The sequence below is a fragment of the Megascapheus bottae genome, chromosome 6 (genome assembly GCF_031878675.1).
Source record: "Megascapheus bottae isolate mThoBot1 chromosome 6, mThoBot2.hap1, whole genome shotgun sequence".
NCBI lineage: Eukaryota > Metazoa > Chordata > Mammalia > Rodentia > Geomyidae > Megascapheus > Megascapheus bottae.
This window is the reverse complement of record NC_143514.1, coordinates 59,172,021-59,192,449: the sequence shown is the minus strand read 5'-3', so window position 1 is coordinate 59,192,449 and position 20,429 is coordinate 59,172,021. Positions and strand designations below refer to the sequence as shown.

The following is a 20,429-nucleotide window of genomic DNA, read 5'->3' as shown; positions in this document are numbered from 1 at the left end:
AGAACTGCTGTTCTACAAGAAAGGGAACATGTTGTGAAGAATGGATCCCTTCTCTGCTTCAGGCTCTTGGGGCTAGTAGAGTTGGTGCTGTTGAGATCTGTTCACTATGGCCTGGCATCTCAGCAAGGCCTCTCAGCCTCCAGGCCTAGGGCCATGGAAGGTAGATAAATGGAGGTAAATGGAAGGAGGTAAATGGAAAATGCCCAGGGAGCTTAATAGAGTCATACAGTTAGAACCTGGGAAAACAACAACCAAGCACAGCATCAGAAAAACGAACCTGGGTTTGTTGTTGTTTTTATTTGTTTGTGTGGATATTGAGGCTTGAGCTTAGGGTCTGCATGCTATCTCTTAGTTTTCTTTTTTTTTTTCCCCAGGCCTAGGGCTTGAACTCAGGGCCTGAGCACTATCCTTGGACTTTCTCAAGCCTAGGGCTGTACCACTTAAGCCACAGCACCATTTCCAGCTTTCTAAGTATGTGGTATGGAGGAATGAACCAGGGTATTCCTGCATGCTAGGCAAGCACTCTACCAGTAGGTCAAACTCCCAGCCCTCCCTTAACTTTTTCACTAAAGGCTGGTGCTCCATCACTTGAGCTGAAGCTCCACTTCCAGCTTTTTGCTGGTTAATTGGAGATAAAAGTCTCACAAACTTCCCTGCCTGGGTTAGCTTTAAACCACAATCCTCAGATCTCAGCCTCCTGAGTAGCTAGGATTAAAGATATGAGCTACCAATGCCCAGTTTTGACTCTGGGTTTGTAAAGTATAATCTCTATTTTTCTTCTTTTAGCTCCTGCTTTATCATTTGTAGAATAGTGGTAATAATAACAGCTTCTCCATATTCTACCAGGAGTCACGATCATGATAGACACAAAGCAAAACAAAATCACTTAGCACAGTACTTACCCAGCACACAGTCAGTGCTCAATGATTAGCCAGTGCTCTGATTCAGTTCCTAGTGAATGAGTATCTCCAGTTAGTTGCATGTTAATGGAGCTTTCTCCTAATGGACAATATGGATGGAGGAGTTGAAGTTGCAAAGGGCAGGCTGGCTCTAAATTTAGAGGGGGAAAAAAACTCTAAGCCAGCATTCAAAACTATCCCAACAGACTGAAAGGAGCAAGATGAAGGTCCACTGTGAGCTTTAAGACCTTACACAAAGCTGAGGATCGGGGAGAGACCTGACTTGACCTCAGCTCTGGAGAAAAGGATCTGAATGATTTAGTTAACCACAACCTAATGGGAACTAATCATGAGAGAGAAAGGCTCTGAAGCCTAGCAGTCTTAGGCTGCATTAACAATGTGTCGTGTCCAGACTGGGGGAAAGAATAGGCCTATTGTGCTGGCTTGGTCAGGCCATATCTGGAATCTTGCGTTGCTACACTGACAGACTGGAATCAGGCCAGGAGGGGGACCAGCCTAGCCTCAGCTCCCAGGCACTTGTGCAAAATGCTTCCTGTGCATTTTCTTGTTTCATCTTCAACTGACTCTATTAAGTAGGTCCTATTAATGTATATAACTTATCCACTGGGAGGTTGCTAAGATTAGCCACACAGCCAGTACATGGAAGAGCCTGGTGGTGCTTTTCTGAATAGGCCCCTCCCGTACTTGAACTAAACATTCATTCACTGCATACATATTTATTAAATTCTTATCATACACTGGTACCTGTGGCTCACATCTAAAAGACCAGCTGCTTGGCAGGTGAAAACAAGGAGGATCATGATTTAAGGTCAGCCTATGTAAAAAGTTCTCAAGATCTCACATCTCAACCAATATGAAAAAAGAATAGCTGGCACAGTGGCATGAGCCTGTCACCCAGGCTACACACAGAAAATGTAAGTAGAATGAGACCTGGGTCACCAGGTGTAAATACAGTAACCTATTCCGATCATAAGAGAAAGCAAAAAAAAATAATGGAGGTGTGGCTCCAGTGGTAAAGCACCTGCCTAACAATGAAGGCCCCGAGTTCAACTACTAGGGCACACGCACATGCACACACACACACACACACACACACACACACACACACACACTCCTATAATGATACAAGCTCCAAATCTACTTAGTGAGCCATGAAAAATATGTATTTTCTACCTTCCAGGAAAAGATGATGTGTAGGGGTACAGATCACTTGTAGAATGCTGTGGTCCTATTGGAGTAAAGATTTTAGATCTGGAAAGGTTCATAAAGTCCACCTTAGCAAACTGAGTCTGGAGAGAGAGAAGAGGAACTGTATGTAGGGAGGGAGATGTAGAAGAGATCTGGGGAGACATGGGAGAGGCATGGAGCCAGCTGAAGACCTTTTCATGGTATTCCACAGCTTTACTTAGGCTCACTTCTGCCTGCCCATGATGGAATGCTGGGCACAGGAGGAATCTTGGTGTGGCCACCTTGGCAAGCGAGACCTCATTTATCTCCTATGTAATCAGAGTTAAAGAATAAAGAAGCCTAACAGCAGAGACACAAAAACTAGGATGAGGGGCCTGTGAGAACCCCAGCACCCCCCTTCAGAGATCAGGGAGAACTGGCCTTCACCCAGCCACAAGTATCTGGGAAGTCTGTGATAATGTTGGCAGAGGTGGGAAAGAGTGTTCTTTTCTGGCACCTATGCCAGACCTCTGTTTCAGACTATAGTCCTCCTGTCACATTCCTCTGCAACTTTTTTCATAAACCAGACGGTTTCAACCTGACTGTTTCAACTTGAAGTGCCTCTGTAGCTTTGTTGGAGAGGAACCTGTGGGCCATTGGGTCTCTGGTAATGTATGCAGGGCCATCAAGAGCAAAGACTGTAGAACAGGACAAAACCTTCCCGTCCCTGCTCTGTCACATAACAGCTGCTCCTCTTCCTGGAGTCTCCGTTTTCTCAGCTGCAGAATAGGGATAATAATAGTTCCAACTCAGAGATGGTAAGGGCTGTCCATAAAAGGCCGATTTTATTGTAGGAGTGCTTGTGGGTTTGGCACTTCTCCATCCTGCGGGAAGGAAGGGCCACTGGGTGCCTCCGTTTTTCCGGCCCCTTAGATGCCAAAGACAGGAGGAAGGGACGGTGGATTTCTGGGGGCTGGGAAATGGAGGAGAGAGGCGGGGAAAGTGACAGTCTGCAATCTCCAGGTTTAGGGGAGGGAGGGACTCAGTCAGGCTCCAGATATCGAAGGGACCACTGAGCTTCCGAGTCCCTAGTTTTCCTATATCCTGAAAAGGGCCGGGGGGGGGGGGGTCGGGTAACATGTTCAGAATTCATGGGTATCAGGCATGATTCAGGAAGCACTCACTCTGGGGGTGCGGGGGGCCTTCGAGCAGGTCGCGTTCAGTCTTGGGCCTCCGTTTCCCTGGGGAAACCCCAGGTAGGTCTCTCAGGCTTCCCTAGGCTGCGAGGAGCGTGGAGCGAGGAGCCGCGGCAGCCGGATGCCGGTTCCAAGGTTTGAAAACGTGGCTGTGTGGCTGGGCGCTGTGGGGTGGGCGGGGCGTGATGGAGGAGCCGGCGGGCGCTGGGATTGGCTGGGGGCTCAGCAGCGGGGCTCAGGGATTGGCCCGAGGCTGGAGGGCCGGGCCGCAGCTCTTAAGAGGCGCGGAGGGGGCGTGCGGGGAGAGTGTGCCCAGGCTGCCTCCCGGCTCGGCTGGCGTGCGACGAACGTGGTGGTGGCGGTGGTGGAGGTGGCGGCGGCGGTGGCGGCGGCGGCTACGACGGGAGCCCGGAGAGAGCGGGGGCCCACGGAGCAGGGGAGCATCCCGGCGTCCCGGTCTCGGTCTTAGACGGCGTGGCCCACGGGTCATGGCCAAAGGAGAGGGCGCCGAAAGCAGCTCCGCGGCTGGACTGCTGCCCACCGGCATCCTTCAAGCCGCTGAACGGCCGGCGCAGGTGAAGGTAAGGGCCCGGCACCCCAAGAGTAGGGAGGGTGTGGCGGGCACACCCGGATGGGGGTACAAGAGGGCGTCAGAGATTCGATCCGGGCTTGGGGCAGACGCTTGGGATAGCTGGGGACCTGCAGGCCTAGAAGCAAAAGGGAGAGGGGGGTGGGGGCATGCCCCCGGGTCGGGGAGTGATGCGGGAGGTCTGTAGCCAGCGGGGGCGCCCCCTTTTGCTCACCCTCTTTCCGCGTTTCCGCGGAAGTCACTGTGCCTAGCCTGTTTCTGGTTACTTCAGTGCTCTGCGCTTCTGGTTTTTCGCCTGAAAAGATCGAGGGACCTCAGAAATCTGGGAACCCCTGTGCTTCCCCCATATTTTACCCCTTAACCCCCAGGGCCCCCTCCCCCAAACCCGCCTACCCTCGCGCTCCAACTCTGCCGTGGGCCACTCAAGTTCATTCATAAGAACAAGGGCTCTGCTCTTAAAGGAGCCGCACGTTCTAAAGGCGTTTGTGTGAATGTGGGTGTTCGCGCGCATGGCGTCCATCTCAACCCTCCGCCTCAGCCTGTCTTAAGAACCTATTAAACGACCAAATGAAAAGAGGGGGAGCCCCCAGGAACGCATCTCTGGCAATAGATCCACTTGAGAGATGCCGCCTTTTAATTTTAATTTTATTAACTGATCCTTGGAAGGAGCCTGGTGAGCAATTACACTGTTACCAGGTATGAGTAATCTCTTCTTTCCCTGGGCAACGCTAAGCCTCTCTGCTGCCCCACCCAGAAAGGGTCCAGTCTGTCACCCGGAGGCCATATCCTCCCCTCTATAAGATCCCCTAGGAGCTGGAAGGGCTGTGTATATCAGGGGGCTGGAGGGGAGGACAACTCCTGGATGAGCTTGAATCCTGGGATTGCTCACAGGGACCAGGGAGCTCTGGGACAGATGGAATGAACAGCTGTGTCTGCAGCCAGCTGGGCTGGGCCCCTGCAACCCTCTGAGCTCTCACCCAGGAGGCAGGTGGATCTTGGCCTCTGATCCAGGGCAGGAGTCTGGGCTGGGCCTGTCAGCTTTTGGCAGCAGGAAGATTTTCAGGTTGTGGCAGCTTGTGCCAGGTGGGGACAGGTCTGCTGCTGAGGCATGCTCCCCTTCTGGAGTTTGGAACGAAGCAGTGGCCCAGGCCCTGGGAGTGGTTTTTTAAAGATGGTGTGCAGGGGGCTGGGAGTGTGGCCTAGTGGTAGAGTGCTTGGCTAGTATGCACAAGCCCTGGGTTAGATATCTTGGTACCACATACTCAGAAAAAAAGCTGGAAGTGGTGCTGTGACTCAAGTGATAGAGTGCTAGTCTTGAGAAAGCTCAAAGACAGTGCTTTGACCCTATGTTCAATCCCCAGGAATGGCAAAAAAATAAAACAAAAAAAAACAAAAACACAAAAATCCTGCAGGAGGTAGATTAGGAATAACTTCCTCTGCAGTATAATTTCTTTTCCCCCAAGTTCTTAAAAATAAAGAATCTCACGGCCAGGACTTTGGCCTAGTGGTAGACTGATTGCCTAGCATGTGCGAAGACCCGGGTTCAATTCCTTAGTACCACATATATAGAAAAACCAGAAGTGGTGCTGTGGCTCAAGTGGTAGAGCACTAGCCTTGAGGAAAGCCCAAGGACAGTGCTCAGGCCCTGAGTTCAAACCCCAGGATTGGCAGGAAGTGGGATTTCCCTGGGTAGGTACAGAGCAAAGCAGAGTTGTTCCTCCTGGCAGTTGGCTGGAGGAACAGTTTATGGAGACCAGAATCTTGGGCTTCTTTTCATCCTTTTCTTGTCTTCCCAGAAGGAACCGAAAAAGAAACAGCAGCTGTCCATTTGCAATAAGCTCTGCTATGCTGTTGGAGGGGCTCCCTACCAGGTGACAGGCTGTGCCCTGGGGTTCTTCCTGCAGATCTACCTGTTGGACGTGGCTCTGGTGAGTGAATTGAGCCCTCTGGGGCTCTTCTAGCATTCTGAGATGGGAAAAGATAGGGGCCCCCTCAGTTTTCCCCTTCTGTAAAACACATCCCCAATCCCTACTGTACTCTTGCAGTCACAGTGAATGAGGAATAAGACTTTCCAAAGTATCTAGGAAGGGAGTCTCTGCCCCCAGGAGTCTTACTTCACTGGCAATTCCTGGTTGCCTGGCAAAAGCAATAGGGCCTGATGGGGGGTAGACAGTAGTGTAAAGGAGAATGGAACCAACCAGTGACACTATTCTCAGAAGATACTGGCACACTGTGTCCCTGGCTGGAAGACAGTCAGCTGCCTTGGCCCAGAGGTTGGTGGACATTGCCAGGCTTGTGAAGGAGATGTATTCCACCTGCACCTGAGGAACAGTGGCCTGTAGTTGTCAGCGGGGTCCTCAAATGCTTTGCTCAGTTAAAACTCTCTGGTGCATAGGGGCTTTGACTGGGAGGGATGCTTTGGGTGAAGCAGGGCTAGTCTGTGCTTTGAGAAGCCTTGGCCAGCAGCCTGGCATCCTGGGAATTCACCCTGTCTGGAGTGGAGAGTGGGAGACTGAAAACTAGCCATGGCTACCAGGGCTCCTGCCTTGGCTGACTTTTCTGTGTAGCATCTGACTTGGCAGGCAGGTCATCTTCATTGTATCCATCTACAGGTGGGGAACACTAAGACCCAGGAAGGGTAAATAAGTTCATTCAACAGCTAGTTTTTGAGTAATTCTCATGGGTTGGATGTAATTCTGAGAAACCTGCAGCAGATATATTTAACTATAGTGAGTTTTGGAGTTGGGGGTGGGGATCAGACTGGGGGGGGAGCAACTACAGTGTGGAAGATGCTGCCAGATTTCTAGAACAATAGCAATAGCAGGGTTTTGATGGATGCGGAAGAGCCCAGGAGATCTAAATGTAGAGACTAGAGTGTTTGTTTGGGAGTGTTTGTATGAGTTTGAGTAACTCGTGAGGGTCACTTGGTGTTTGTGTGTATGTGTGTATTGGGGCTTAAACCCAGGGCCTCATGCTCTCACTGGCTTTTTCACTCAGTGATGGCACTCCACCACTCAGCCTGATGAGTAGCTAGGATTAGAGGCCTGAGCCACCAGCACCAGCTGGTGGGCCACTTTTTTCTGAGCCCATCCCCCTCTTGGTCCTAGGGCCTGGGCACTGTCCCTGAGCTTCTTTTGCTTAAGGATAGCACTCTACCATTTGAGCCATGGGGCCATTTCTAGCCTTTTCTGTTTATGTGGTACTGAGGAATCAAACCCAGGGCTTCATGCATGCTAGGCAAGCACTCTACAACTAAGCCACATTCCCAGGCCGATGAGCCACTTTTTGTTTATTTTTTTGGCCAGTCCTGGGCTTGAACTCGGGGCCTGGGCACTGTCCTTGGACATTTTTTACTCAAGGCTAGTGGTCTGCCACTTGCACCACAGTGCCACTTCCGGCTTTTTCCGTGTATGTGGTTCCAGGGAATGGAACACAGGGTTTCATGCATGCTAGGTCAGCACCCTACCACGAGGCTATGCTCCTGGCCCATGGGCCACTTTTTAAAAGGCATATTCCTTCCATATCCAAGACAGAGCATGACCCTGTAAGACAGATAACATAACTCACATTATATAGGTGGGAAAAGTGATGCACACTGGTTATTCAATGAATATTAGTTCTCTTATTAGGTCTCTCACCTGAAAGAGAAGGAAGGAAATTATTCTCGATTCATTCTATTTGATGGGATATTTCTAAGGGCTGCAGAAAGCTGGAAAGCTTCTGATGTGGACCTGTTATCAGAGAAAATGCTATAGTGATTCTATTTTTCCCTCGTAGTACAGAGAATTGAACCCAGGATCTCACACATGCTCAGCAAATGCTCTGCCTCTGAGCTATATCCCTGCCTCTATCATTTTTAAAGGTCCAAGTGGGAGCAGCATAGGGTTGCAAGATTGAGGTGAGCAAAACGAATGAGTTGTCATTTGTATCTTTCCCATTGTAGGTAAACCCTTTCAATGCTTCCATCATCCTCTTTGTGGGCCGAGCCTGGGATGCTTTCACTGACCCTCTGGTGGGCTTCTGCATCAGCAAGTCCCCCTGGACCCAACTGGGTCGCCTCATGCCCTGGTAAGTGGAAGATGCAGAAGGCAAGGTTTCCAACTTATCTGCCTTTTCTTTATCCTTTTATCGCAGGCTGGAGGAGGTGAGAAGGGCTGAAGTAAAAGCCCAGACATGGTCATGGGTCAGCCACCTAGTCAGTTCATTCCTTGGCTAGTCCAAGTGCCAGGCTACCTAGCTTTCCTCAGCCCAACTTCATGGCTCCCCAAAGCCCATTCATTCTCCTTAAAGCTGGACTTTTACCTTCTTTCACTGACCTCTTCTGTTGTGGCAGAGGTAGGTCTTCAAAACAGTGGAGAGATTGCACTCTGCAGCTAGCTTGCCTGGGTTTGAATTCCAACATCACTACTAGTAGCTGCGCAATGCTGAGCGAGTCACTTAACATCTCTGAGCCTTAAGTGTCCTCATCTAGAAAATGGGAATAAGGAATGTTTCATAGGGCTACGGTGAGCAATAAATAGTTTTTTATTTTTGTTCTGGTATTGGAGTCGATCAAGGCTCTACTTTTGAGCTATAGTTCCATTTCTGGCTTTTGGGTAGTTAATTGGAGATCAGAGTCTCATGACCTTTGTTGCCTGGGTTGACTTGGAATCATGATCCTCAGATCTTAGTTTCCTGAGTAGCCACTGGAACCCAGCTAAATGTTTTTATATGTGGAAAGTACTGAGAACAGTGTCTGTGGTTGTGGTTGTGTGTGTGTGTGTGGCTGTGGGACTTGAACTCTGGGTCTATGACATATTAAGTAGTAGAGAACTTGGCACTCCTTTAGGGTGACTTATATTGGGTAAGGGTTAAGAGGAATACTGGGAATGGGTTTGGAGGCCCATAATCTCTAATGTCCTAGATGATGTGAACTACATTTTTCATTGCTGCTTACCCTGTAGTGCTCAGTCTCAGGCTATGGGGCAAGGGGGTGGGGGTGGGTGGGAGCGGGTGGAGGCAGTTCCATAGATCAGACAGCAAGGGAGACACACACAAGACAGGCCAGGCCGGGCCTCTGGTTCCCTCCAGGACATCCTGCTTCAGGGAGTGGGGGGGGGGAAATACCCCTTTCATCTCCAGCCCATCCAAGCTCAAGTGGGCGCCTTCCTGCCCCAGGGGCGCCCATACCTGGTCTCCGGCCTTCAAAGCTCTTCCCACAGCCCCCACACCTCCACAGCTTCCTTTCCCACGAGGCCCCCCACCCACCCCAATCCTGCCAGCCCCTGGCAAAGGCCCAGGTTAGAGCCTTTGATCCAGGAATTAGGGCCAGGGCCAGGAAAGCCTGCCTTACCTGGGCAGGCTGCACAGGGTTCCCTAAGCATCAGCCCGTGAGACTTGGCTTGTTGCCCGTCTCCTGGCAGCTGGTGGAAGGCGGGACTCTGTGCCACATCTCCTCATGAGGCCCAGCCAATGGGAGGCAGCTCCTTGACCAGCCTAACACATGAGGTTACTCCCAGTCACAAGGGGCTCTGCTGCTCGGCTGCCTGCAGTGTTGGGGGAAAGCCCGTTGGAGCTCCGTTTTCTGCAGATACTCACTTGGATTTGGGTGGGATGGGGGAGGTGGGGCTCAGCAGGCCCTCACTACCTGAGGGAGGATCTGAGGACTATGGCTGGGGGCGTAGCAGCCCAGGCTCTGCAGGCTCTACAGGACCCCTTCTGCTTCAGTTCTGTGCTTGTCTGAGCAATCACTGGGTGGCTCATAGAGCCCAGTGTACATGACATTCCTGTGCATACCACACTCAGAACCCTGAGCCCTCATGAACACTGAGGGCCTGGTACCCCTTTCATTTGCAATATAAGAAGCTTGGGGCTCATTACTGTTTATTAATCCTGCACTTTGTCTCCTTCCAGATCCCAGATTACTCCTCCTCTAAGCCTGCGTTTTCATTGTGCAGGTCCTGGAGCTTGAACTCAGGGCTGGGTTCTGTTCCTGGTCTTTTGTGCTCATGGCTAGTTAGTGTTCTACCACTTCAGCCTCAACTCCACTCCTAGCTTTCTGCTGGTTATTTGGAGATCAGAGTCTCACAGACTTACTTTCCTGCTTGGACTGGCTTCCACCTTCCACAGATCTCAGCCTTCAGAATAGCTAGGATTATAGGCGTGAACCAGTGACACCGGGCTTCTAAGTCTTCATTTGGATCCTGTCCTCCAGTGCCGGAAGACCGACATTTGCTTTTCCTGGCATTCTCATAGCCAGGTGGTGAGAGGCAGGTTTCACTAGGATGACTCAGGGAGGCTGAGATGCAGTAGGCGGGGCCTGAGATTAGACCTGAATTGAGTCCCAGCTCAATGTCTTCCTCAGCACCCTGCAGTTGGTTCCTGCCAGCCTGCTGTTTTTGAGATCACAGCAAATACTTAACCCCCAAGCACTGTTCTTACATTTTTCTATCAACTTTTTTAGTCTCAAGACTACTTCAAGTTTATGAAGTAGAACCAAAGCAGCCCTTCCAGTAGTTTGTGAGCTATTCCATTTCCTCTTCCAGCTTATCTTCTAATTCTACCTCTTGTTCACTGTGTTCCAGCCCTACAATATTGCTATTCTTCAACCCTGCCAGGCATACTTCTGTCTGAGGACCTTCTGACTGACCGTTTCCCAGCTCACCTGCTTTTGCCTCAGACAAATGTCATCCATCTTTGCAGTTGCTCTCTGCTCAGGGAAGCCTAGACTTTCTGCCCCTGTGAATGCAACACCATTCTCATTTCTGATTCTCTGCATCCTGCTGTATTTCTTCTCTCCATAAGCCTTCACCACCTTCTAATGTGTTATATAACATTTTTAAAAACTGGCAAAATGTGATAATTTGCCATTAGAACCATTTTTTTCTGTTGTTGATTGTGGTGGAACTTGAACTCAGGGCCCTGGGCACTGTCTCCGAACCTCTTTGTGCTCAAGGCTTGTGCCCTACCCCCTGAGCCACAGCACCACTTCTGATTTTTATTAACTTTTGGTTTTTTTTGCCAGTCCTGGGCCTTGAACTCAGGGCCTGGGCACTGTCCCTGGGCTTTCTCAAGGCTAGAGCTCTACCCCTTGAGCCACAGCACCATTTCTGGCTTTTTTTCTATGTATGTGGTACCAAGGAATTGAACCCCGGTCTTCATGCATGCTAACCAAGCACTCTACCACTAGGCTAAACTCCCAGCCCCACTTCTGATTTTTAAATGGTTAATTGGAGATGAAAGGACTTTTCTGCCCAGGCTAACTTTAAACTGAGATCCTCAGATCTCAGCTTCCTGCATAGGTAGGATTACACACATGAGCCACTAGCACCCAGCTTCCATTAGAACCATTTTTTATCACTTTTTTTTTTCTGCCAGTCCTGGGGCTTGAACTTAGAGCTTAAGTACTATCCTTGGGCTTTCCTCAAGGCTAGTGCTCTACCACTTAAGCCATAGCACCACTTCTGGCTTTTTCTGTAAATGTGGTACTGAGGAATCAAAGTCAGGTCTTCATGCATGCTAGGCAACCAGTCTACCACTAAGCCAAACTCCCGGCTGCCATTAGAAGTTTTGGGGGTTTCTTTTTGGTGGGTCATGGGGCTTGATCTAGGCCTGGGCGCTGTCCCTGAGCTCTTCAGCTCAAGGCTACCTCCCCCCTACCCTGAAGCCAAGTTCCACTTCCCATTTTCTAGTGATTAATTGGAGATAAGAGTCTCAGGTCCTTTTGTTCCCTAGGCTGGCATTGAACCTTGATCCTCAGATCTCAGCCTCCTGAGTAGCTAGGATTACAGTGAGCCACTGTGCCTGGCTTAGAAGCATTTTATTTTATTTATTTATTTTTTGCCAGTCCTGGGCTTGAGCTCAGGGCCTGAGCACTGTCCTTGGACTTTCTAAAGGCTAGAGCTCTGAGGCTTGAGCCTCAGCACCACTTCTGGCTTTTTTCTATGTATGTGGTACCGAGGAATTGAACCTGGGTCTTCATGCATGCTAGGCAAACACTCTATCACTAGGCCAAACTCCCGGCCCCTTAAAACCATTTTTTTTTTTTTTCCAGTCTTGGGCTTGAGCTCAGGGCTTGAGCACTGTCCTTGGACTTTCTCAGGGCTAGAGCTCTACCACTTCAGCCTCAGCACCACTTCTGGCTTTTTTCTATGTATGTGGTACCATGGAATCAAACCCAGGTCTTCGTGCATGCTAGGCAAGCACTTTAACCACTAGGCCAAACTCCCGGCCCCCCATAAAACCATTTTTAAGTGTTTAGCTGAGTGACATTAAATCCATTCAAATCCTTGAATGACCATCACCACCTCCATCTTTTTGAGACAGGGTCTTTCTCTGTAACCAATCTGTCTTCAAACTAGACATCCTCCTTCCTCTACCTCCTGAGTGCTGGGATTACAGGCCTATACCACCATGCCACCTGTATGTTTTCATTTTCCAGGACTGAGATTCTGCACCAATTAAACAAGAATCCTATTTCTCCCTCCTTACAGCCTCTGCCAACCACCACTACTTTCTATGTCCATGAAGTTAATGCTTAGGTTTGGTTACCTCCTAAGCTACATTGTACAATTGTTCTTTGTGTCTTCCTTTCAGCCTAGTACTCTCCAGGCTGTAGTATGGGCTCAACATTTCATTTTTAAGGCTGAGCAATTTCTATTTTTTTAATTAAGCTTATCTTTTCTGCTTAAACAATTAGGATATAAGTTCCATAAGAGCAATGTTTCTTTGTTTTGTGGGTCATAAGGTTTGAAGGTCTGGGTGCTGTCCCTGAGCTCTTTAGCTCAAGGCTACCACCCTACCCTTGAGCCACAGCCCCACTGCCCATTTTCTAGAGGTTAGTTGGAGGTAAGAGTCTCAGGTCCTTTTGTGCCTGGGCTGGCTTTGAACCTTGATCCTCAAGATCTCAGCCTCCTAAGTAGCTAGTATTACAGGCATAAGCCACAGTGCCTGACTTGAGAGCAATGATTTTTTTTTTCACTACTCTTCTCCCCAAGAAATTAAAACAGCACCAAGCACATAATTGACACTTAATCCATAAAGTAAATACTGAACATGAGATATGTGCTATTTTTTCATTCTTATTTTATGTATGAGGAAATAAGCCTCAGAGAACTTAAAATATTTGTTTATTGTTTCTTCTGGGGCTTGAACTCGAGTCCTGAACATTGTCCCTGAGCTTCCTTTGCTCAAGGCAAGTGCTCTACCATGGAGCCATATCACTACATCTGCTTTTTTTTTTTTTTTTTTTTTTTGCCAGTCCTGTGGACTGAGCTCAGGGCCTGAGCACTGTCCTTGGGCTTTCTCAAGGCTAGCACTCTCAAGCCACAGCACCACTACTGGCTTTTTCTATGTATGTGGGGTGCTGAGGAATCGAACTCGGGTCTTCATGCATGCTAGGCAAGCACTCTTACCACTAGGCCCAACTCCCAGCCCCTACATAAGGCTTTTTTGAGTAGTTTATTGGAGATTAGAGTCTCCCAGAAAATGTTGCTTAGTGGTAGAGTGCTTACCTCGTATGCAAAAGCCCTGCGTTCGATACCTCAGTACCACATAAACAGAAAAAGCTGTAAGTGGCACTGTGGCTCAAGTGGTAGACTGCTTGCCTGGAGCAAAAGAAGCTCAGGGACAGTGCCAGGTCCTGAGTTCAAGCCCCAGGACTGGCAAAAAAAAAAAAAAGTCTCCCAGTTCTCAGCCTCCTGAGTAGTTAGGATTATAGGTGTGAGCCATCTGCACCCAACCAAGAGTTTTTATACCTGGTTGGTAGGAGCAGAATTGGATCCCTGAAGTGTGAGAAGGCCTTCCTTTTAATCTTTGCACACCTTGCCAGTTACTGCTCTGGCTGCAAGGTCAGTCCACAGAGTCTAAATATTTGTGCTAAGTGAGACTCCCATGTGGCAGACCTCCCTGGTCTGCATCCTCCCACCTGCCTCTCCATCTTCCTTTACTTAGACCTGGCCTTCCCCACCCCCACCCCACTCCAGCTTTCTTACTTATGCACAAATGATGCCTGCACACATGTGAAAATACCTGGATGCTAGAATTATTCCTTCTCCTTGCCTCCCCGATCTACCAAGCTCTTGTTCTCCATTCTTAGTTCCCTTGGCTTAGAAGCCTCTGCCACTGGAACCTTTGCTCTTTGGGAGACATACATAGAACTCAGATTGGTCTGATCTTCTCGTAATTCCATCTTCATAGTTTCAGTCAGGGGGCCTGTTCCAATAGACCTTTCCAAGTTTGACCATTAGCATCTTTCCAAAGGCCCTGGATAGATAGATTCAGGGAAAGGAAATTCCTTCGTGGTGGGTACTCAGTGGAGCAGAGCTGAGCCTCTGGCTGGACCAAATTCTTTGAAGTGTAACTTCAGCCACCTCTTCAACCCTCTCCCTTTCCTCAGGATCATCTTCTCCACACCCCTGGCTGTTATTGCCTACTTCCTCATCTGGTTCGTGCCTGACTTCTCACAGGGCCAGACCCTTTGGTACCTGATTTTCTATTGCCTCTTTGAGACACTAGTCACGGTGAGTATGTCCCCAGCCTTTCCCTCTCTCCACACTTCTGGGTGTCTCAGGGGGCAGAGGTGAGGCAGTCCTTGGGCCCTCATTTGTCTGCCCTCCATCTGACTGGCAAAGGTCTTTGTTCTATGCCAGTGTTTCCACGTTCCCTACTCAGCGCTCACCATGTTCATCAGCACGGAACAGAGCGAGCGGGACTCTGCCACTGCCTATCGTAAGTCTCTCCCCAGCTGTCTGACCTTGCCCATAAGGGACCCTGGATCTTTCACTTACAGATCCTCCTGCTAGCCTTCTTCCATTGAGGGCCCAGCTTCTTGCTCAAGATGTTGTGCACAGGAGGCATTTTCCCACTAAGTAACATCCTCATCCCATGAAATTACCTTAAAAAGAACTCAATCCCCTTACTGCTCAGGTAATATCCAGAAGGATTCAAGGACTAGCCTGAGATCACACAGAACCACATGCATATAGGCCCAGGTGTCATCTGCCCTGTCCTCACATGCATCATACTTGGAACTAGAGCTGAGCTCCCATCCATCTGGCCTACAAACCAGGCCCTTCTACAAAGACTTTCTTTCCATTATCCAGGGATGACCGTGGAGGTGCTGGGCACAGTGCTAGGCACAGCGATCCAGGGGCAAATTGTGGGACAAGCCAATGCTCCTTGTCTTCAGGACCCTAACGAATCTTCATTGGTTCCGGAAAGTGCTAATCGAACACATAGCACCACCTCACTAAAACAAATGGTGAGACCGCTTGTAGGACAGGGATTGGAGGGAATGGAGGGACTTTGCACTCATCTTAAAAATAGTAAAAACAAAGCCGGGCATGGTGGCTCACGCCTGTAATCCTAGCTACTCAGAGGCTGAGATCTGAGGATCATGGTTCACAGCCAGCCCGGGCTCAAAAAAGTCCGTGAGACTCTTATCTCCAACTAACCACCAGAAAACCACAAGTGGCACCCAGGCCCAGAGTTCAGTCCCACAACCGACAAAACAAAAATAAATATAAAATAAAAATAAAAAACAGTAAAAACAGCTAATGGTTGGGCATGTGATAGGTAGGATTTTTCTCTGCATGTTTACTGGTCTTGAACTCGAAGCCTTTACTGTGACTTAACGTTTTTGCTCAAAGCTGATACTCTTATCAATTGAGCGAAAGCTCCATTTCTAGATTTTTGATGGTTCATTGGAGATAAGAGTTTCACAGACTCTTGTCAGGCCTGTCTTTGAACTGTGATCCTCAGATGTCAGCCTCTTGAGTAGCTAGGTTTGCGAGCATAAGCCACTGGTAGGTTTTTTTTTGCCAGTCCTGGGCTTGAGCTCAGGGCCTGAGCACTGTCCTTGGACTTTCTCAAGGCTAGAGCTCTACCACTTGAGCCTCAGCACCACTTCTGGCTTTTTTCTATGTATGTGGTACCGAGGAATCGAACCCGGGTCTTCATGCATGCTAGGCAAGCACTTTAACCACTAGGCCAAACTCCCGGCCCGGCCACTGGTAGTTTTACCAGGACAATATACCCACTTTGCAGATAAGAACACTGAAGCCCAGAGAGACTTGTGTTATTTTCCCAAGGTGATAGAACTAATGAAATACAGGCTCTGAGACTCTCCAGCTTTGGCTTTGTAACATTGTGCATACCTGAACTTTGCACAGCCTTGAGAAGCCACCACAGATCCCAGATGAGCCTTCTAGCTCACCAAGGGAGACAGTTAGGCCTGCAGAGAAAGCACTGGTCTCAGATTGTGCGTTGGAACTGCTAGGATGAGATCAGACTATCTCTCTATATTGTCCATTTTGCCTTCTTCATAGCAAAATGCATACCTGCTGGCAGCAGGGGTCATCGCCTCCATCTATGTCATCTGTGCCATCATCCTGATCCTTGGTGTGCGGGAGCAGAGAAGTGAGTAGAGCCCTGGAGAAGGTGCAGATCTTACCACAACGGGGCTGTGTTTTTCTGCCTGGCCCTCTGCTCCCTCCTCACTGTCCTCTGTGGTCCCTAGAGCCATATGAGGCCCAGAAGACTGAACAAATGTCCTTCTTCCGGGGACTCCGGCTGGTCATGAGCCATGGTCCTTATGTTAAACTCATTGCTGGCTTCCTTTTTACCTCCCTGGCTTTTATGGTGAGTTGGGGTCCTGAGTACTGATCCTCGGGGGAGGCTGAGGGGAAGTGTAATGGGAGTGGAGTTGGAGAGGACTTAGGAGGTGATTAAGCTGAGGGACAGGTGGGATGGGGGAGGGTTAAGCGTGGTGAATATGTTAGGGTGGCTCAGCCCCAACGTTGTGTCTTTCCTTGCATTTGCTGCCCCTCCCTTGCCATGCCTCAGCTGGTAGAAGGGAATTTTGCCTTGTTTTGCACCTACACCTTGGGCTTCCGTAATGAGTTCCAGAATCTACTGTTGGCCATCATGGTGAGTGTGGGGACTGAGGGTGGTGAGTAGACTGGACTGATGCAGCACAGCCTGTGGAATGGTCAGAGGATGTCCCCAGACTGGGCCAGGGTCCTGAAGCGAAGGGGGAGGTTTTCTAGAATATTTGGTTGAACTTGACCTATAATTGATTAGGGAGGATTGTAAGAGGAATTTGGGGTTGATGTTTAGCCTAGCAAAAGCAAAGATGTTAAGGACTTTACAGAGCTGGACACCTGTGGCTCATGCTTGTAATCTTAGCTACTCAGGAGGCTTAGATCTGAGGATCACAGTTCAAAGCCAGCTGGGGCACAAAAGTCTATGAGACTCTTACCTCCAAATAACCACCAGAAAACCGGAAATGGCACTGTGGCTCAGTGGTACAGTGCTGGCCTTGCTCAGAAGAGCTCAGGGACAATGCCCAGGCCCAGAGTTCAAGCCCTGTGACAGACTAAAAAAAAAAAAAAAAAAAGACAAAGCCAGCCCAGACAGGAAAATCCCTTAGAGTCTTTTTTTTTTTTTTTTTGTCATGGTTGATTAGAGAAAGACTGGCAAAAAAAAAAAAAAAGTCTCACAGACTTTCATGTCCAGGCTGGCTTTGAACCAAGATCCTCAGATCTCAGCCTCCTAAGTAGCTAGGATTACAGATGTGAGCCACGGATACCTGGCTATGTCCCTGAGATTCTTATCTCCAATTAATTATCATAAAAACCTAGAAGTAGAGCAGTGGCTTAAGTAGTAGACTACTAGTCTGGATCTCAAAAACTCAGGGACAGTGCCCAGGCCCTGAATTCAAGCCCCCAAGACCAGAACAAAAAAAAAAAAAAAAAAAAGAATGTTATGGAACCCCCTGTTCAGAGGTTTTCAAAGTCTGGGACTATCTGTCATTCCCTTAGGGAGCTCACACATGCACCTTTACCTCTTTGCTGCCTAAAGAGTGCCACTTGGCTGCTCTTGGCAAGAATATAGCGTCTTTGGAGTGTTGGGAAGGGCAGGAGGGGCTTTAACTCGTCCCTCTCACCCACTTTATCCATGCACAGCTCTCAGCCACATTCAGCATTCCCATCTGGCAGTGGTTCCTAATGCGGTTTGGCAAGAAGACAGCTGTGTATATTGGGATCTCAGTGAGTGGGGTGCAAGGGTCTTGGGTGGAGTGAAGGGATGACCAGTGAGAGCCTCCAGCTAATCCATCTTCCTGCATCCCCTCCCCTAGTCAGCAGTGCCATTTCTCATCCTGGTGGCCCTCATGGAGAGTAACCTAATTGTCACATATGTGGTGGCCATAGCAGCCGGCGTCAGTGTAGCAGCTGCCTTCCTGTTACCTTGGTAGGTATATTCCTAGCCTCCCACTCCCAGCTCTAAGGCTTTTTTGAAAGAGTTCTTTGGGAGCTTCTCCTATAGGGCCAAATCTATGGGTCTTGTAGAACTGGTTAGGGACCAATTGAACTATCCCATACAGTTGCATAGGTTGTAAACTGTGCAAGAACACCCAGTCACAGAGGGAAATAGGGGCTAAAATCTGACCTGTACTCCATTCGTCGAGCTGAACACAGAATGGGGATTATCTGAGCAAAAGGAGCCTGTTCTCTAGAAAGCTGCATCTTCTTCTTAGTAACACCGGGGCCACGCAGGCTGGTGGAGGCCTGGGATGGCTGGCTGTGTGACAGCCACTGTCTCTCTCTAGGTCCATGCTGCCTGATGTTATTGATGACTTCCATCTGAAACATCCCAACTGCCATGACACCGAACCCATCTTCTTTTCCTTCTACGTGTTCTTCACCAAGTTTGCCTCTGGCGTTTCACTGGGTATCTCCACCCTCAATCTCGAGTGAGTGGGGTGGGGGGCACTAATGTGGGGTGTGCAGGCCTGGGTCCCAGGTATCACGTTCTCAAAACTGGCTCCGTTCCCACAGCTTTGCTGGGTACCAAACGCGGGGCTGCTCCCAGCCATCGCGGGTCAAGTTTACCTTGAAAATGCTGGTGACCATGGCTCCCATCATCCTCATCCTGCTGGGCCTCCTCCTCTTCAAGCTGTATCCCATCAATGAGGAGAAGCGGCGGCAGAACAAGAAGGCCCTTCAGGCTCTGCGGTGAGATGTGGGGGTTGTCATCTAGTCTGAGTCTCCACTTTTGCCTCTGGTAGCCAGGCCCAGACTCTAACAGTTCCAACATTAAGTTATATGCTGGCCACTGAATTGAGTGACTTCACCTTTCTTCATTCAACAAACGCTTTCTGCTGGGTGCAGTGGCTCACACCTGTAATCCTAGCTACTCAGAAGGCTGAGATCTGAGGATCAAGGTTCAAAGCCAGTCTGGGCACAAAAGGACCTGAGACTCTTATCTCCAATTAACCTCTGGAAAATGGGAAGTGGGGCTTGGCTCCAGGGTAGGGCCCATACCAAGTTCAAGCCCCATGACCCACAAAAAACAAAAAACAAACAAACAAAAAAAACCACTTTCTGGGTGCCTGCCATGTGCCAAAATACACCAAAATCCCAGACTTGGAGGTGCTTCTTACCTATGTAGTCCTTTGGGAATCCTGGCTGGCAAAGATTCGTAGGGTTCCCATTATACAGATGAAGAAACTGAGTCTTCTCAGTGGATAAAGGGTAAAATTGGGCTTTGAGGTCTGCCTGGTGCTCTGGCTGCACCTGCTATGCAGAGGTGCGCCTAAGATTAGAGGGTAGGGTAGAGTGAGTCATGCCAGCTTATCAGCCAGCCAAGACCAGAATGTAGCCCTGAAGTTTATGGTGCCCTATGTGCAGCAAGAACAGCAAACAAAGATACTGGAAGTTCCTGAACTGAAAGTGAGAGGGAGTGAACTGTCCTATGGGTTAGAGGAGTCCCACCACTGGCTTGAACTGCATGGCCAAGATCCCAGGAGGAGGCGGGCGGCAGTGGGGAGGAATAAGGACACATCGTTGAACACTTCATCCAACCAGGTTCCTCTGATTTTGATTCTTGCAGGGATGAAGCCAGCAGCTCAGCTTGCTCCGACGCAGACTCCACAGAGCTAGCCAGCATCCTTTAGAACATCATGTGTGATCCATGATGCCACCATATACAGAGCCTGGGTCATCAGGCCACATGAGGGACCAGAACCTGTTGGCCCACTCACTGAACAGCTGTTCCCAAGGTGCCAGCTAAGACAGGGACCAAGCACTGGAAGGCAAACACAGTCCAGGACATCTGTATCTGCGTAGAGCTGGCTGTGCTCCATACTGCCACCCTTCTGTCTACCCACAGGACCAAGCCCTGGGGCTGCTACTGTGAATATGCCAAGGACTGAGCAGGCTAAGCCTGGAACACTAAAGTAGAAACGTTTTATACAGAGACTAATTAATAACTTAATGACTATGTATATAGTAAGGTGTGTGTATGTATATTTCTGTGAGCTATTAATGTTATTAATTTTCATAAAAGCTAGAAAACAGAGCTGTCTGTTCCTGTTTGTGTCCTCAGCTACTCACTGAGCCCTTGGGTGGCAACTTGGATAATGAATAGGCCCAGTAGGCCTGGGTACCACTGGGTGGCGTCAATGTGTCTGAAGGGGTAGGGGTGGGGTGATAACCTCGACTGACATTTACTGAACACCTACTCTGTACCAGGCACCGAATAGAGGCTTTGTATGTACGTTGTGGTATCCTGACAGCC

At 49.2% G+C, this 20,429-nt stretch overlaps 1 protein-coding gene across 2 annotated transcripts; it reads left to right on the top strand.

Annotated features, from left to right (window-relative positions):
- Positions 1-3,650: 3,650 nt before the first annotated feature.
- Positions 3,651-20,210, top strand: Mfsd2a (MFSD2 lysolipid transporter A, lysophospholipid). 2 transcript variants are annotated; one of them, XM_090335175.1, is made up of 14 exons: positions 3,651-3,864; positions 5,669-5,800; positions 7,816-7,940; positions 14,248-14,371; positions 14,501-14,579; positions 14,954-15,111; positions 16,178-16,268; positions 16,369-16,490; positions 16,695-16,778; positions 17,816-17,899; positions 17,989-18,101; positions 18,460-18,603; positions 18,689-18,865; positions 19,743-20,210. In XM_090335175.1, exons 1-14 carry the CDS (start codon positions 3,772-3,774, stop codon positions 19,804-19,806), a joined length of 1,590 nt encoding a protein of 529 aa, XP_090191301.1. In that variant the 5' UTR covers positions 3,651-3,771; the 3' UTR covers positions 19,807-20,210. The 2 variants fall into 2 exon arrangements, with proteins under 2 accessions (XP_090191301.1, XP_090191302.1); XM_090335176.1 differs by lacking the exon at positions 17,816-17,899.
- The last annotated feature ends 219 nt before the right edge of the window (positions 20,211-20,429 follow it).

Excerpts from the sequence above, each read along its gene's own strand:
- Mfsd2a (XM_090335175.1), top strand. The coding sequence starts at position 3,772 with ATGGCCAAAGGAGAGGGCGCCGAAAGCAGCTCCGCGGCTGGACTGCTG. Across the intron at positions 14,372-14,500 it reads TCTTTGAGACACTAGTCACG|TGTTTCCACGTTCCCTACTC; the intron begins GTGAGTATGTCC and ends GTTCTATGCCAG. Across the intron at positions 16,779-17,815 it reads ATCTACTGTTGGCCATCATG|CTCTCAGCCACATTCAGCAT; the intron begins GTGAGTGTGGGG and ends ATCCATGCACAG.